We start from the raw sequence: 17885 nt of genomic DNA, 5'->3' as shown, positions 1-17885 counted from the left end.
AGACGTACTGCCCTAGCAGTAGAGACGTACTGCCCTAGCAGTAGAGACGTACTGCCCTAGCAGTAGAGACGTACTGCCCTAGCAGTAGAGACGTACTGCCCTAGCAGTAGAGACGTACTGCCCTAGCAGTAGAGACGTACTGCCCTAGCAGTAGAGACGTACTGCTCTAGCCCAACTACAAAGAAGATCTTTGGCATCTGGATTGTCTCCACTACATGGTGCATTAAAGGCTACTCATCTAGAGACCACAATATAATTCACAGTCAGTACCGTGGAGGAATGAAACATCACAGACACTGAACTGTCATCCATTTATTTATAATCTCATTTTACTTAAGTGAACAAAGAAAGGAAAGTATTGATGAATACAAAAAGATAGCCCCCTGGATAGAGGTATGAGACTCAAATGAAATGCTAAAGATGCTCCAAAACGGAGCAGAATTAAGAATTTAGCAATTGCTTGTTTATCCATGAGTAGACATTTTAAGATGTGCCTTTGAACAAGATAAATCCTGTTTGGACAGTTCTGCTGTGTGCACCCAGTGCCTCTGTGTAAAACAATTGCTGGATAAAACTGCTGCATCTGATTGCATTAGACAGTCTCTGAAATGGGTTTACTTTGACACGTTTCTTTTTTACAGCATAGTTAATTTTTTCCACAAACAGCTGGGTTTACTTTGATTTCGATGAGAACAAAATGGCTGTCTGTTTTTCCTTTTAACAGCATGTAGGTGATGATGTATTTTGCGGAGCAGAGGTCAGGTGTAAGACTGTCTGTGTGCAGATTCAGAGGCTGCTGCTGTGAGAGATGGCAGAGCTGACGGTTAATACGAGACTGTGTGGGATTGATAGAATATGCCCTTTTGGGTTGAGTTTCCTGGAGGAGGTGGCACAGACATATATCACCAAGCTCTGCACAGCACAAGAAAGGCATGTGGTCCCAGAGATGCCATTGGTTTTGCCCACAAGAGAACTCTGAGCTATCATTCTGTTCCAGCTTCCTTTTGATGTCCTTCCAGACCTGCAGGTGGGCGATCGAGGCCATATTTTCTGTAAAAACTAAATGTCAGATTACAGCAACAAATTGCACAGAAACTCTCATAGACATAGCAGATGTAATACATTTATATCACTTGACCAGAAAAGCATTTTCTCACACAACCAAAACATGGTAACTGAAGACGTTGATGGTTTATGTATAATCTATCATAGGCTCAATAAGCATATGTATATAAATATTGTAAACATCTGCTGGTGAGGTAAAATATAGTAAATGTAGCCTACTTTAGGGCTCTACTCAGTCTGTATTGCCGAAGCGTTACAGATTGTGTGCTAGAAATGTCATACCCCCAAGATATGCTAACCTCACAATTACAATAACGGCAGATTAGCATTTTTTTTTGGGGGGGAGGGTATAATATTTGTGCGTCTGTTACTTTCTCACTCATCATTATTCACGATTCATTCAGGATTATCCATAGTCATGGTAGCATCCACATTAATTTAGAAGTGTTTAGAAAATACTCTATTCTTATTTACAATAAAAGTTACTCCAAAATGACACAATACATTATTTACCATTCATTTCTATTGGTCACAAACTAATCTAAAACACAATCAAAACAAACAGGAAATGCATTCAACAAATTTGCAGAGTAACAAGCTTGATGTAGTCATTGTGTTCTATGAATATGGGACCAAATACTTCACTTTTTACTACTTTAATACACATACTGTGTAAGTGAATTTGGACAATAATTTTGGTCCCTTAAAATGGGGGACTATGTACAAAAAGCACTGTAATTTCTTAATGGTTCACCAGATATGAATGGAAATACCCTCAAATTAAAGCTGACAGTTTCAAATCCAAAGTGCTAGAATACAGAGCCAAAACAACAAAAATTGTGTCGCTGTCCTAATACATTTGGAGCTCACTGTATGCAGCATTTACCGTGAATACAGTCTCTGCTTCCGCAGAACATTCCATTTTAAATGTTTATCACGCTGTAACGCTGAATTTCCACCATACGGATTGAATAGAGCCCTTTAACATGTTTTATTCTTAATCAACCGAAATATTTGAATTTGAATTTCAGAACATAAAGGATTGTCAAACCGTCTTTGAGGTAAAAGAACAGACCGGACACCAATGAAGGGGATCTAGTGCATAATGTAATGCCAACAACTGTCAGCTATACAGCACACAGGGAGCCATTCACACTCACTGGGGCCTACTTCAACATTCACTGTTCTACATACAGAAATCAGTTCTGTCAATTAAAGTTGCTAATATAGAGGTAGCATAGAACGACATGTATTTCCCCTGAATGATCTCATTGATAAAATTAGGAGTGTTTATGTTTTCAAGTTTTAATAATATTGGGTGACACCTTTAAAATTGCAATTCTAGAGTTGGGTCAAGGTAATATATTGTGCCTGATATATTCTCTCACATCCCTGATAATCTATGGCTTTTAGACCAATACCTGCAATTGTACTCTGCTTAGGATCCAGAATCCTGAGAGTCAAATCTATATTTCTTTCCTCCTTGATCATAATTCACCTTTATATAAAACAGACAAACAGAAATGAGCCAAAGACAGCCACGAAGACAGGGATGGAAAGAGTGTGAGGTTGAGATAAAGATAATAAAACAAAAGTTAGGCTTTGCTGGCTCCGTTTCCATATGGTAGTGGTGTTTATCAGTACGGGCAGTTGGTGCCTGGGCCACGCAGCTCAGGGGCTGACCAACGCCTCTTCCGTGCTGGTTCCAACCCCCCTCTCTGCCCTGCTTTTGGCCTATCTGGAGCAGGGGGAAGGGGAGCCTGGGGGCAGGATGTTTGCAGGGGCTTAGGCCCTCTAGCTGGGGTGCCAGGACCCTGGGGTTGGGTGGGTGGGGGAACGAAGGGCGATGTGGGTATGAGAGCCAGGCAGACGTCACCCACACTAAGTTGGTGGCAGCGGAGGCCACAAAGACGGGCTGTTCTCTGGGGACAGCAGGAGGACCAGCCACGCCCGCGTACAAAGAACGGGTACTCCACATACACATCCAGGAACTCCTGTGGGAAAAAAGACTGTTATAGTCACAATGCAGTACCTCTGTTTGTCTACTAAAGTGGTGTTAGTGTTCTGAAATTGGGGAATGGCATTGATGATGTAGTGTCATAATGAGGGATACTGCAGGAATGTATTTCATTTTCTTTAGGGTTAGACTCATCAAGAATTATACTATTTGCAAATATTTATGATATCTTGTATATTGAATTCCATGTTATAAATTATGGAAATGTCAGTAGACAAGCATACAATGACAAACACACTGACATGAGCTCATGTGATGTAATGATGTAGTAGGCTCAGGCCCAGCTCACCTGAGAGTGTTCCTCGTGTAGGAGGATGAGGAGGCGGGAGAGGGAGGGGGCTGTGGAGGGGGAGATGTGCTGCACAGTGCAGCAGCTCAGACGCAGCTCTGGACAAGCCTCCGCGCCGATTAGGAAGTCTTCTGTCTGCAAATCCTCAACCCTCCTCAGCCGCCCGTCTTTGAGCTCGATTAAAGAGCCTGCCGCAAAGTGAGGGAGCAACCAGGGCAGCTGGTCAGAAGAGGTGGAAGGGTAGGAAGAGTGATGGGAGGAGAGATGTGAAGGCACACATACTTTTTCTGTTACTCCCATGGTCCAATATTTCTCTGTTGATTGATCAATAAGTGATGGTCTTATGGGAGATTGTGCCTCAAACTCCAAAGGACTTTGCCCTGAAGCATGGTACTTGGGGGCTGTGGAGAGGTTTGTGTATACCAGTTCAGGGTGGTGGTGTAGGTTCCTGTTGACGGTAGGAGATAGAGCAGTGTTCAGTGGGGCAGAACCTGTCCCTGAGCTGGGTTGTGGCTGGTGGCCCCCCTGTTTCCTTCTTCTCATATATGGGCCGCTCTGTCTGCTTTGCTGTGCGGTGTGTGGACTTAACTTCTCCCTCACTTTTTTATTAAGGTGCCATCTGTACCCTGCTTCCACCCCACTGGGCTCTTCTGTAGGCAAAGCCATGTGTCTGCAGATAGAGGGGTGGCGTGGGTATTCTGAGGGGTGATGGAGAATGTAGGGAACTTCCCACCCTGAAGGCACTGCAGCCCAACCTTTGTAATAGTGCTCCTTCCACTCAGCCCAGCCATAGCTGTCGTTGACAGGAGAGGGGAGATAGGGGTTGACTCTGGTGGTGGAGGCTGTGGTGGGGGACTGGGTCCAGGGCTGGTATAGCGGGCGCACAGATGCAGGTGTAGGAGGGAGCAGGTCTGAGTAAGATGCATTGTAGGGCTTGACTTCATTATAGCTCTTGTAGGGGAAGGGGACCTTGAACGTGACAGCAGGAGGCTGCTCTGAGAGGCCTGGTCTGGGGTCCCTCTTCTTGGGCGGGAGACTCTCTCTGCCTAGGCCGGTCTCTGGGGTTAGTGTGGTGCTCATTGGTTCACACAGCCGTCACATATACTGACACTTCAGTTCCCTGGCCTACAGGTTGTTGTGGAGAGGTTAAGTCACATAGGCCTCATGTGAAAGAGGCACCCTAAGGGATCCCGTTACTCTCTGGTGAATCATCACTGACAGAGAGGTCAAAGGTGTTCTCAGTCTCAATGATCCAATCTGAAAAAGACAGGAAGGTGTTTGTTTGACATAAATTATAATTTAACCCTCATCCTTATGTCAAAAGCCCAAGAGGAAGGTACACCAAGATACTTTTATACATTTCATAGGCTTTTCAGCTTATAGTCATGTGACTTTTGATGATGCATTTCATAAACTATATTTCATTACGTACTCTCACAACGCCCTCTCTCTCTCATATCCCTCTTTTTCTCTCTACTCTCCCTCTCTCTTTAAAATTTGCTACATAAGTGATAGACAGAGCCTTTCTCTGCCAGTTCTCCCTGTCTCTCTTAGACCCCTATGGAGTTACAGATGGTGACTATGCCCTTGAAATCTCATCACTAATTTCTCCATTGCCTCCAAATTAGAGCCTTTCAAACCACAGACTACTTTGCATTGAGAGTGTGATTGACAGCTGAAGTCTGGCTCACTAGAACATTAAACTTTAACCGGATCTACTTAGGAAGAAGTTACTATGGTAACACAGTATAGTACTGTGCATACTGTGGGAACAGTGTAGATGAGGGGAGGTGTTGCACAGGGGTGCTGTGTTGTGCTTTCCAACACTAATGACAAATATAATTTTCATGAAAACTTAATGAATCTACTTTGTCTGAATAATATATCACATTCTTACCCAATGATCAACATACATGGGATGTCATTGATTTTACCATCAACAGGATTTATTAATTTCACTGTAGCTGACCTACTATGCAGCACAGCAACAAAATGCATAATGTATTCATGTGAATCTGAGCAAAATACATGCAGATAAAACTGTTATACTTCTCAATATTGTATAAAAATAATGACCTTATATAGAAATGTAGCTTAACCTTGCATTTCCTATGTACAGCTCATACCATAAAGATATTTCACAATGCACACGCTTGCCAGTAGTTTACCTATTCAAATCTACATGCTCTTTATTTAAATGATTTGACCGAAAGCCTGAAGAGAAGTGATAGAAGAAAACAGAGCAAGACTTTACGGTGCAATCTTATGCAAAGCTAAAGCCAAGGCCTGAATGGTGTCATCACACCACCGCAGAGCAGTCACCAGCTCCCTTGACTGCTGAATGATGCTCTTTCACTCTGACTAACAGACATGTCTTGCAAGTATGAGGCATAGCTTGGATCATACCTTCCATTGTGAGTACAGACTAGATGACCTCATAAGAATGGGACAGAATACACCCTCAAATGGAGGAACATTCCTTACACAGAGGGCTGTACTGACAGAGGCCAATCATTGGGCAAAAACTCAGAGCAGCAGACTGGTAGTATAACCTATTAAGGGTATCAATTGACCTCACCTTGCTGTGCATGTCATACTACGACTATGCAAATGCAATCTTCATACAGTGTGTGTAGGTGTGTTGTATGTAAACAGTTGTGTTACTTTTAGTGGAACAGTAATTGCTATGAAAGTCCTGAAACATACTTTTCTTTTGGTATTGTTATCATTATGTGCAGAGCTCTTTTTCTCAAGCAACACATTTCCAAGTTACAAATTACACCCCAAACATAACTGGTCATATCGCGTTGCGTAAGTTCTGACTGATGTGAAGCCTAATGATCTAGATGGGTTAGATGCACTTTATCACTGATGCAATATTATTGCTATTGAGTTTTTACCACTTCAACCGTAACATAAAGGAATACCATGCATATCAAATGACTACAAGGGCGATGAATACCTTCCTCCCAAACACTTACACCCATATTATCACATTCACAAGATACATCTGAACACTTGACGCCTTACCTCTCTCTTCTGGTTAAGGTGTGAGTCTTTAGTACAGCATGCTGCAGAGTGAATGGGAACATCCAGACAGCCTCACTATGTCTATCAGACAGATGCACTCTCTCTTTTTCCTCCCACTCTCTTTTACACCCCCACTATCTCTAGCCCTCTCAACATATCTACCAGATTTGCTGTGCACTCTCCTTCCCTCCTTCCCTCACTTCCTCTCTGTTGCTCTGTCTCTTTCTCCGTTTCTAGCTCAGTCTTGACTCCCTCTCCCTCCCTTCTTCTTTCCCTTTCACAACCTTTCTCTCTGGTTTCTGACTTTCTCTCCATCTCTCTCTCTCCCCATCCCTCTCTCCTTCCCTCTCTCTCCCTCCCTCTCTCTGGGTGTATAATTAGACATGAGACCGCTGTGATACTCGTCAGCTGATAGTAGGCGTATGGCTGCCTGATGGGCTTGGAACTCTGCCCAGTTGTGGTGAGGGCGGGAAACTATAGCTTAGAATGTTCTGGGCATTACACATCTTTAGCTTTCATGCCTGTTCAACCAGTTGGAATGCAGAACCTTCTAGGGAATCTATAGGAAGACACATTCTGAAAATGAAATCCCATTCTGAAAATGTTTCCGTTGGCTTCACATTTATTGCAATTCTCAGTTCTCAGCAATTCTCAATTCTCGCAACCCGCTTCTCTATTACTTCTCTATTACTCCTCTATTACTTCTCTATTACTTCTCTATTACTCCTCTATTACTTCTCTATTACTTCTCTATTACTTCTCTATTACTGTGAACACCAACAGTCTTCTCTTAGTTTTCTCACTGCTGCATATGTAGGATACATATCTGAGCCACTGAACCAAATGCCAGACAGTGTGAATGTCAGTAAAGTTAGAAAATGATCAGCCTTAATTGCTTTCTATTCAGCAGTTAAAAGGATCAATATTTAGACCTATATACATTCAGAACAAACACAATTTTTTAACTCAGGACACAAAAGATATGTTCCCTCTTTTACTATTCTTCTTTCTCTCCTCTCTTTGTATTTCTATTCAGCCCTACTCTCATTCTACAGAATAAAAAGTGATCATGGCCCTTGATTCAAGCATCTCCCATCTATAGGAAAGCAATCTGATTTACAGGTAGCTCCAGATGCCCCATGCTCTGCAGGGTGAAACCCCAGTCATGATGAAGCCCACACACACACACATTAGAGAGAGGCGAAAAGAGCTTCTCATTTTGAGTCACATCATTCTTCCTCTGCCCACACACACTCTCTCAGACAGTACAGGACATGTCAAGAGTTAAAGCTGGAGGAGTCACTACCTCAACCAACACTTCTCTGACATTTAGGAAGATCACTGTTGATACAAATCAACGTATCATTTTCTCACTCCCACGTCCTCCAAACACCCATTAGAGTATACATGCATCTGCAGTCAGTAGCTTACATCTGCACCCATGCATGGATGCCAAGACTTGTTATTGTTAAGGTTTCCACAAAGACAGATAGTTATTCATATGTTCTTCCCCTCTCTCCATCTCTTTCTATATGTCTCTCTCTGGGTGGCAGCATGTGTGTGTGCTTTCATTTGAAAGAATGCCACCTCACAGGAAAACATCCTATACAATGAAACGCCATTGATATTACCATTTATATACCATATAATTCAAGGCTAATTAAAGGCCTATATAAGGCCTATTCAAATCAAGCAAATAAAACATTTCATATTAGCTATTTAAATGCAGAATAATATCTATTTACAACAGCTCAGGTTGCAATGAAAAGGAAACACATCTTTTGACCACTAGATGGTGTCAATTACTTTGATATTCACACAATCTTGTTGTACTGAGTGATCATTATTTCTGTATTTGCAGGCAATCAGTATTGTCCCAGGCAACACATACATTTGATGGGACGGTACTACCCTTACATCTAAAATACCTACTGATACATTGCGGTATAAGTATAGTACGCTATCAAAACTGCCCTGCAATTAAGCAGTTAAGTATAATTTTAAGCTTTTACTTCTCTAAAGATTTATTTAAAATAAAGATACATTTCTAGAATAAATTGTTTTCAGTCTAGCTAAACCCATTAGGTTATTTTGGAAGTGTTGGCTTCTAATGCTATTTTTGTGATGAAAAATGGAATCTTTGCCATGAACTGAATTATACATAAAGCCGCTGAAATCAACTGTTCCTCCGAAGAACAGTGTGCGCTCTTTCAAAAAGGCAAGCCTAAAAAAAGATTTTGATTTGTTCAATAACATCAATATTATTCCATTAACGGCAAGAAGATCTTGTATCCTGTCGCATTGCATTTTGTGCGCATCAATTGACCCTGGAAGTGAGAGGGACACAGAGGAGAAAGGAGAGAGGGAGAGAGAGAGGATGACAAAAATAACAAAAGCAAGTGTCTGTCTACTGACTTGGTATCTTCCACTGTTACGTAAAGGACCCTGCACTCTCCCCTATCCACCCCTCTCACACCAAGCTCCTCCCCCTGTGAATGACCATTTGGTATGCTCCACAAAGCCCTAACCTGCTGTTCTCATCCAAATACTGTAGTTGATAGAGTAAGTTCACTCAGAGAGAAGGGTCCTGGACTGTTCCATAGAGAAAGGAGAGAGTGTGTTTGAGAGACCCAGTGAGTTTCTTGGGAGTGCTTTGACTCTCTGTCTGTCCCAGGAGAGAAGGAGGGAGATGAGCTGTCCTGCTGAGGCTCTGGAGGGCTGACTGTTCCCCACCCCATCTCATCTCTGTGCCTGACTGTGTGACCTGACCCTCCAGTCCTCCTCAACAGCACACCACATCTGATTCTGCAGCTCTCTCCGAAGCTGCCAGCACCATGAGCTCGTCTGGGGCAAACCTCCACAACAAGCGTCTACCCTGTGAGTAACTTTAAAGCATCTTTACCTCTCCTAAAAACTACTCGAATGTGTAGGACTTGGAAAGACTACGTCACAATGGGAATATTCCATAAGTCATTACAGATCATTTTAGTCATTTATTCTGTACTGTACTGTACTGTACTGTTAAAAAAATAAATAATCTATATACAGATGTGAGGTAGTTTTCTACAGCAGGAAAATAATCCTGCAGCAACAGGACATGTAAATTATTATGTGGATTATAATTCATGGACAGTTTTCTAGGGATTGATACATTTTTCATAGGGGAAAATAAACTGACATTTCAAAGTTGAAATTACAAACTTCAGAAGCTTTTTAAACCTCAAATACACTACAGGTTTTACATTTCCTGCATTGCAGGACAGTTCTCCTGCAACAGGGTGATCAAATTAAGATCCTACATCTGTAGTTTCAATCACTGTAATCCCCTATTGCTGAGCAGAACGCTACATAGAGAAAATTCCTGTCCATATTTGGGTATCTGTAGTAGCTTTACAGACAGACAAACTCAATAAATATTTAGTGAAGAGAAACATAAACCAAGCCACAATCAAAAGAACCTGTTCAAGTAATTATGGGTGATTACTGATTCCTGCTGTTGTTATTGTTGTTGATGTTGTTGTTGTTGGTGGTGTTGTGTGTGTGTGTGTGTGTCTGTGTGTGTGTGTGTGTGTGTGTGTGTGTGTGTGTGTGTGTGTGTGTGTGTGTGTGTGTGTGTGTGTGTGTGTGTGTGTGTGTGTGTGTGTGTGTGTGTGTGTGTGTGTGTGTGTGTGTGTGTGTGTGTGTGTGTGTGCATTGAATCAAATCAAATTTATTTATATAGCCCTTCTTACATCAGCTGATATCTCAAAGTGCTGTACAGAAACCCAGCCTAAAACCCCAAACAGCAAGCAATGCAGGTGTAGAAGCACGGTGGCTTGGAAAAACTCCCTAGAAAGGCCAAAACCTAGGAAGAAACATTAGAGAGGAACCAGGCTATGAGGGGTGGCCAGTCCTCTTCTGGCTGTGCCGGGTGGAGATTATAACAGAACATGGCCAAGATATTCAAATGTTCATAAATTACCAGCATGGTCAGATAATAATAATCACAGTAGTTGTCGAGGGTGCAGCAAGTCAGCACCTCAGGAGTAAATGTCAGTTGGCTTTCATAGCCCTTCATTAAGAGTATCTTTACCGCTCCTGCTGTCTCTAGAGAGTTGAAAACAGCAGGTCTGGGACAGGTAGCACGTCCGGTGAACAGGTCAGGGTTCCATAGCCGCAGGCAGAACAGTTGAAACTGGAGCAGCAGCACGGCCAGGTGGACTGGGGACAGCAAGGAGTCATCATGCCAGGTAGTCCCGAGGCATGGTCCTAGGGCTCAGGTCCTCCGAGAGAGAGAAAGAAAGAGAGAAAGAGAGAATTAGAGAGAGCATACTTAAATTCACACAGGACACCGGATAAGACAGGAGAAGTACTCCAGATATAACAAACTGACCCTAGCCCCCCCACACATAAACTACTGCAGCATAAATACTGGAGGCTGAGACAGGAGGGGTCAGGAGACACTGTGGCCCCATCCGATGATACCCCCGGACAGGGCCAAACAGGAAGGATATAACCCCACCCACTTTGCCAAAGCACAGCCCCCACACCGCTAGAGGGATATCTTCAACCACCAACTTACCATCCTGAGACAAGGCCGAGTATAGCCCACAAAGATCTCCGCTACGGCACAACCCAAGGGAGGGCGCCAACCCAAATAATATGTGTTTGTGTGTGTGTGTGTGTGTGTGTGTGTGTGTGTGTGTGTGTGTGTGTGTGTGTGTGTGTGTGTGTGTGTGTGTGTGTGTGTGTGTGTGTGTGTGTGTGTGTGTGTGTGTGTGTGTGTGTGTGTGTGTGTGTGTGTGCATTGAAAGCAAAGAATGTGTGTGTTTGTGTGTTTTTGTGCGTCTGTGTGTGTCGGTGTTGGCTGCTTTGACTGTTCAGCCGATGTGGTAAGGACCTGGTGTTTGTTGATGTTTCTAAGGCTGACATACTGTATGTTCTTTGCTGGCCAAATAAAGACTAGAATGGTGAATCATCCCCAAGAGTAATGTACCATAATAATGCTGTAATCAGTGGGACTTCACTCAAGACGTTGAGGGTTCTTAAAGGGATACAGTATATTCTCATTTTGGATTGGGGCCTTAAAGACATCCAATGGTTTCACTGACATGAATCTCTAACTCCTAATGAGATTGTGTGTCTGTATCTATAGATTGACTGCAGTGACATAGGGCTACAGACAGACTGTCCTACAGACGATGCTCTCACAGAGAAACACAGAAAGGGGAAATTGAATTTGTCACAATAGGGTCAGTCAGTCAGTGGCTAAATTTGATCAGACCATGACTGAGAGAGAAGACATCCTCTATCTGTGGGTTGACCGGTCCCAGTGCCCAATGACAGGCTGGGAATGATTAAGTGAATGCGCAGTTCGTATTGAATGTACACCAGATAAGACATAACTGATTGCAAACACACAACTTATTCTCACATATTTTTTATGTTGTTGCAGACATGGTTTTGTTGTGGTGCCAACCATGCTCGGTGATCAAACATTGTGTGTCCCAGGTATCCCATTCAGGTATTCTACTCTTCACCAACCATGGTAGATCCCTTCATTTTCTGACTGGACTAACTCCATTATATAGATAAGACTGGTGTCTCTCCCTGCAGCATTGCATGGAACTCCTATCTGTTCCCCATGTATGCTAGTGGCTCACAGGATGGCTGCTGCCAGAGTGCTCATTTTAAACAAAGCCAGTCTCCCACTGAGGCAGACACAGCATAGTACATTTCTGATAAGGTGGTGCAGCCCACTGTAGGATGGAGAGGTGGCCACAACAAAAGCCTCTGGATTTATTCCACCTGTACTAATATTACTTTATGACTGCAACAGCTGCATTGTAGATAATGTAGTTTTTCCCCCATGCATGGCTGACCAACAGCTTGATGAACACACAATATCCATGGATGCTGTGCACATGCAATGTCCCATGGTGTGTGTATATGTGCATGTGTGTGTATGTACATTATGTATGTGTACACACTACAGGCCTTGAATGACCATCTGTTCATATCTATTTCCACTTAGATCCTTTAATCTACACAATCTAAAACCTTAGGCCTAAAACCAAGGCCTAAAACCAAGTCCTCCTAATTAGTTTGGATCAAATCTCCCATCATCCCATTCTATACTTGGTGAAAACAAGCCCTGGTTCAGACCAGGTATACTTGTTAATGCCTACAGGCATATTGTAGTTCACTAAATAAAACAACACAGTTATTATTCCTTATTCATAAATCTGTCAGCATGTGCTGGACCCACAAAGCTCTTACACATCTCCCACATCAACACAGGTATCACAGGTATCATTAGTATTGTATGGGAAATACATAGTGGTTGGGTTTCTGGTCTTTGCTGTTCATCATGAACCCACGACGATAGTGCCAAACTACTCAGGCTCATGACATCACTAGATCTGAGAAATACCAACATCAACAGAATAGATCAGTGTAAAGCCAGAACTATTCTATTGTGTCCAGCCAAACATTCCAGTGATGCTCTCCATTAATTTGAAAATAGCAATGTGGGCTATTTATTCATCACAAAAAGAGGATGAGCAACAAAGAGGTTCCAGGAACACCAGGAAAGGTGAACAATGTGATAGTTGATGTGTTGCCAAAGGGCATGATGAGTCATGATGGAGGGAACTCAGTTGGCCAACAGTGTCACCCGTTCGATGCTTTTAAGTACATCCGCTCCCTCACAACACTCCAGACAAATTCTGCTCATTCATGGTGAGTGAGTGTAGTCTAATGGAGACGTCTCTCAGTTTTCAGCTTCTTGGCTTCATTGTGGACGAGTAGTCTGCTTATGGGCCACATAGAGGGCACTGGCACAGGAGACTGAGGCTGACTGACCCATAAATGGCACTATTGTCAGTCCGGAGTGTGAATGTTTGTGCTGGGAGAGGAGAGATGATGTCATTGTAGTATTTACAGAGTGGGCATGTGGTGGTGCCAGTCTGTGATTCAACCCATTGCAAGCTCCCCACACACACACACAGTCCAAACACACACACGCAACAATCACACACACACACACACACACACACACACACACACACACACACACACACACACACACACACACACACACACACACACACACACACACACACACACACACACACACACACACACACACACACACACCCTAGTAAAACGGACTATCCTACCGATCCTCGACTTCGGCGATGTCATCTACGAAATAGCTTCCAATACTCTACTCAGCAAATTGGATGTAGTCTAGCACAGTGCCATCAGTTTTGTTACCAAAGTGCCTTATACCACCCACCACTACGACCTGTATGCTCTAGTCGGCTGGCCCTCGCTACATATTCGTCGCCAGACCCACTGGCTCCAGGCCATCTATAAGTCTACGCTAGGTAAAGCTCCGCCTTATCTCAGCTCACTGGTCACGATAACAACACCCACCCGTAGCACGCGCTCCAGCAGGTATATCTCACTGTTCATCCCCAAAGCCAACACCTGCTTTGGCCACCTTTCCTTCCAGTTCTCTGCTGCCAGTGACTGGAACAAATTGCAAAAATTGCTGAAGCTGGAGACTTACATTTCCCTCACTAACTTTAAACATCAGCTATCTGAGCAGCTAACTGATCGCTGCAGCTGTATATAGTCCATCTGTAAAAAGCCCACCCAATCTACCTACCTCATCCCCATACTGTTTTTATTTACTTTGCTGCTCTTTTGCACACCAGTATCACTACTTACACACCATCACCTGCTCATCTATCACTCCAGTGTTAATCTGATAAATTGTAATTACTTTGCTACTATGGCGTATTTATTGCCTTACCTCCTCATGCCATTTGCACACAATGTATATAGACCTAATTTTTTTCTATTGTGTTATTGACTGTACGCTTGTTTATTCCATGTGTAACTCTGTGTTGTTGTTTGTGTCGCACTGATTTGCTTTATCTTGGCCAGGTCGCAGTTGTAAATGAGAACTTGTTCTCAACTAGCCTACCTGGTTAAATAAAGGTGAAATAAAAATAAAACACACACACACACACACACACACACACACACACACACACACACACACACACACACACACACACACACACACACACACACACACACACACACACACACACACACACACACACACACACACACACACACCCACACACACACACACACACACACACACACACACACACACACACACACACACACACACACACACACACACACACACACACACACAGTCCAAACACGCACACAGTCCAAACACGCACACACACTGCTCAACTCTCAACATCAATAATTCACTCTCTTCGCAATTGGAACCAAGCCCAGATGGGAGGTTCAGGAGAGAGAGCAGGAGGAAGAAAAAAGCCCAATAATAAATGGTGTAAACAAAAAACGACAAGAGGCATCTTCTACATAATTGTTAATGTTGTCATCTGTTTTATGAAAGGGAGGACTGCCTGCCACCCTGGTCAGTTTACATAGCCAGGGACAGTGCTTCACCTGACAAACTCTTTCAATAAACAAAGTAATTGCACAGGGCTTCATATAATCTGATGTTGTTCTGAAGCAGTTTCTATGTTGCCCCCTTATTGCAACAATTGATCCAATGAACTTTGTTACCTAGAGGCAGTCATGGCCAGCTGATGATCTCCATAGTGCCAGCTTTTGCCAGCAACTAGACTGTTGAAAGTGGAATTTGATGATGAGAGAGCAGCGGAAAAGACATCCTGTTAAAACAGCAAGACATCCACCTCAGCTAATGAGCCCCAATCAGAGTCGGCACATTCTTCATCTCGGCTCTCCCTGTCTACTCATTCTTTCTCTTGGCTCTCCCTGTCTACTCATTCTTTCTCTCGGCTCTCCCTGTCTACTCATTCTTTCTCTTGGCTCTCCCTGTCTACTCATTCTTTCTCTCGGCTCTCCCTGTTTACTCATTCTTTCTCTCGGCTCTCCCTGTCTACTCATTCTTTCTCTTGGCTCTCCCTGTCTACTCATTCTTTCTCTCGGCTCTCCCTGTTTACTCATTCTTTCTCTTGGCTCTCCCTGTCTACTCATTCTTTCTCTTGGCTCTCCCTGTCTACTCATTCTTTCTCTCGGCTCTCCCTGTCTACTCATTCTTTCTCTTGGCTCTCCCTGTCTACTCATTCTTTCTCTCGGCTCTCCCTGTTTACTCATTCTTTCTCTCGGCTCTCCCTGTCTACTCATTCTTTCTCTTGGCTCTCCCTGTCTACTCATTCTTTCTCTCGGCTCTCCCTGTTTACTCATTCTTTCTCTTGGCTCTCCCTGTCTACTCATTCTTTCTCTCGGCTCTCCCTGTCTACTCATTCTTTCTCTTGGCTCTGCCTGTCTACTCCACACCTCATCTTTTTTATTCTCTTTTATATGTACATTCTTTCTTTCACCCACCTTCTTTGCACTTCCATTGAACTTTTTACTCTTTGGTTGACCTTTCTTATTTCACTACTTTTAGTTTTTTATCCACTTTTCCTCCCAACTTCTTCCCTCAAACACATCTCCAGAACAAGCAGTGAGATGGTGCATGGTGAAATACAATCCCTCCTGATACCCTCCGACACACCCTCAGCAACATGTCCTATCGTAAAGGTTAACCAGTCTCATCTCCCCCAGTCCCTAACAGCATTACGTCACGTCTTGTTGTTCCTGATCAATCTGATCAGGAGTCACTGTCACTGCCTGCTGTTGTCTCACTGCCTGGCGATGTGCCAGCAGGTGATTCATTTCTTATCCTGAACAACATCTAACACTGATCCCTGGTGCCATGTTGTCATCCTGTGAAAGAGAGAGAGAGAGAGAGATAGAGAGAGAGCACAGGCAGTGCTCACTCTGCCCCCAAAGAGACGTGTATATATATAGAGAGAGCTGCATTTTGTCTTCCACCGCAAGAAAACCTAAATTTTCATGGCTGTGTCTTTGCAGTTTACTGTCAATTCCAAAGGATTATTTAAATAGGATTACTTCATTATTTTGGAAATTAAGTCTGTCACTTTTATGAAACCACTTATGCTCGGTGGTAGAGAATTCCCTCAAAATGACTCTGGCAAACTAGTCTATAATCAGTGTTTGCACTAAAGGAAGTGGCCATTCCCATAGTGTTTTTGTGTTGAGAGCTGCCTCCGCTGGGGAATGTAGGGAGGCCACAGACCAGCAGCCCCAGTGAAAGATCTAAAACCTAAAAGCAACTGGATCATCTAGAAAGCTAATCGTCCATGTTTTGTTCCCAAACACTGTTTGTCGTTCTGAGGCCAGCTCTTCGAGTCACGAGGCCATCAGCCCCTCAGCTCTCACTATCTCTGTATCTGACTAGCACTAAGCTCTAATGTGAGTATGATACAGAGAGGGAGAGAGGTCCCTGTTGGAAAGGACAGTGTGCTGATGATGTCATGGTGTACCCCTTTCTAACCTTCCCGACATGACTATGGAGTAAAATAACTTCCTCTCACTGGCGTCATGTCTTTAGAATCAGGCCCATGCCCACTTCCTTACAGCCCTGCTTTTGTGTTTGTCTGAAAGGGCTTTTTCTGTTTTTCCCGTCAGAGTGGAGGATCTGGGTTTGTCTTTGTGTGGGGAGGCAGAGTGGGAAAGCTGACACGTCCGGCTCTGTTCGAGTCCGACTCATTCCACACGTCCAGCTGGTACTGCGCCCTAATCCCACACTCTGTCCAACCCACAACTCATTCCCTGAGGGGGAGAGAGGGAGTGAGTAAAAACAACGGAAAAACTTTTCTGTAAGAAAGTCAGGTCAAACTTAAAGCCCTCTGACAATCTGCTTTCATCTGTTTTGTCCCAGTCGTCTCTCATCTGCGTCTCCCCTCTTCCTCCCTCCTGAATAGCCGCTCTGTGTTGCCCACTGGCTGCCACTCTGGATGGCTTGTGGTGTGAAGTGGGGGGTTTGGGTAAGGAATGGAGAATAACTGACCGGAAAAGTGATCTCAGCAATCCGAGACATTGTGACCCTGTCATTTTGTGACCCAGTTTTTTCCCTTGTGAAAAGGGAACGGGTCAAAGGTCAAAAAGGTCAGCTGTGAGTTCCCCAGACCTTATTGATAAAGGTGATTAGATGGTAACAAAATGGGATAGGAAAATCAATGGGAAGATTTGCATTGTTAACTACTCTCCCTTTAGCTCATGTATAAGTCAGGTACCAGGCCTCTTAAGAAAATACATCAAGCATCAATCAATCAATGTCAACCTGGTTGTAGGATCTATTGAACTAACATGAGGACGAGGAAAACACTGAGTGATCTAAAGTATGACCAAACTGCTGTTCTCTCAAACTGCTGCGACATACTGTATGTACTGTTATCAGACTTTATTACTGTGATACACATTCAGACATCAGTCATGCAGCCAGTATTTTAAGATATACCCTGGCATGTTTTGATATTCCTCATATGCCTGGCCTCAATTTCAGCAGGCATCTTGCTTTGTCAGCATGGCTCTCACACTGCCCTCATAATAAGAGAAGATGGGGGCATGTCT

At 43.5% G+C, this 17885-nt stretch overlaps 2 protein-coding genes across 3 annotated transcripts in view; one reads left to right on the top strand and one right to left on the bottom strand.

Moving 5' to 3' along the window:
* Positions 1-299: 299 nt before the first annotated feature.
* LOC139557165 (uncharacterized) lies at positions 300-6734 on the bottom strand. Its single transcript, XM_071371613.1, has 3 exons — positions 6402-6734; positions 3372-4628; positions 300-3059 (listed from the first exon to the last, which is right to left on the bottom strand). Exons 2-3 carry the CDS (start codon positions 4449-4451, stop codon positions 2703-2705), a joined length of 1437 nt encoding a protein of 478 aa, XP_071227714.1. The 5' UTR covers positions 4452-4628; positions 6402-6734; the 3' UTR covers positions 300-2702.
* Positions 6735-8923: 2189 nt separating this feature from the next.
* The window catches only part of LOC139557156 (dysbindin-like), a 34499-nt gene continuing 25537 nt past the window's right edge, over positions 8924-17885 (top strand). Inside the window, exon 1 of one of the 2 annotated variants that reach the window (XM_071371599.1) lies at positions 8924-9278. In XM_071371599.1, the coding sequence (XP_071227700.1) occupies positions 9236-9278 (43 nt within the window). In that variant the 5' untranslated portion in view covers positions 8924-9235. The remainder of the gene's footprint in view (positions 9279-17885) is intronic. The other variant, XM_071371592.1, reaches the window with a different exon arrangement.

This window comes from Salvelinus alpinus, chromosome 2 (genome assembly GCF_045679555.1).
Source record: "Salvelinus alpinus chromosome 2, SLU_Salpinus.1, whole genome shotgun sequence".
Classification (NCBI taxonomy): Eukaryota; Metazoa; Chordata; class Actinopteri; order Salmoniformes; family Salmonidae; genus Salvelinus; species Salvelinus alpinus.
The sequence above is the reverse complement of the archived record's forward strand: the minus strand, read 5'-3'. Positions and strand labels throughout refer to the sequence as shown.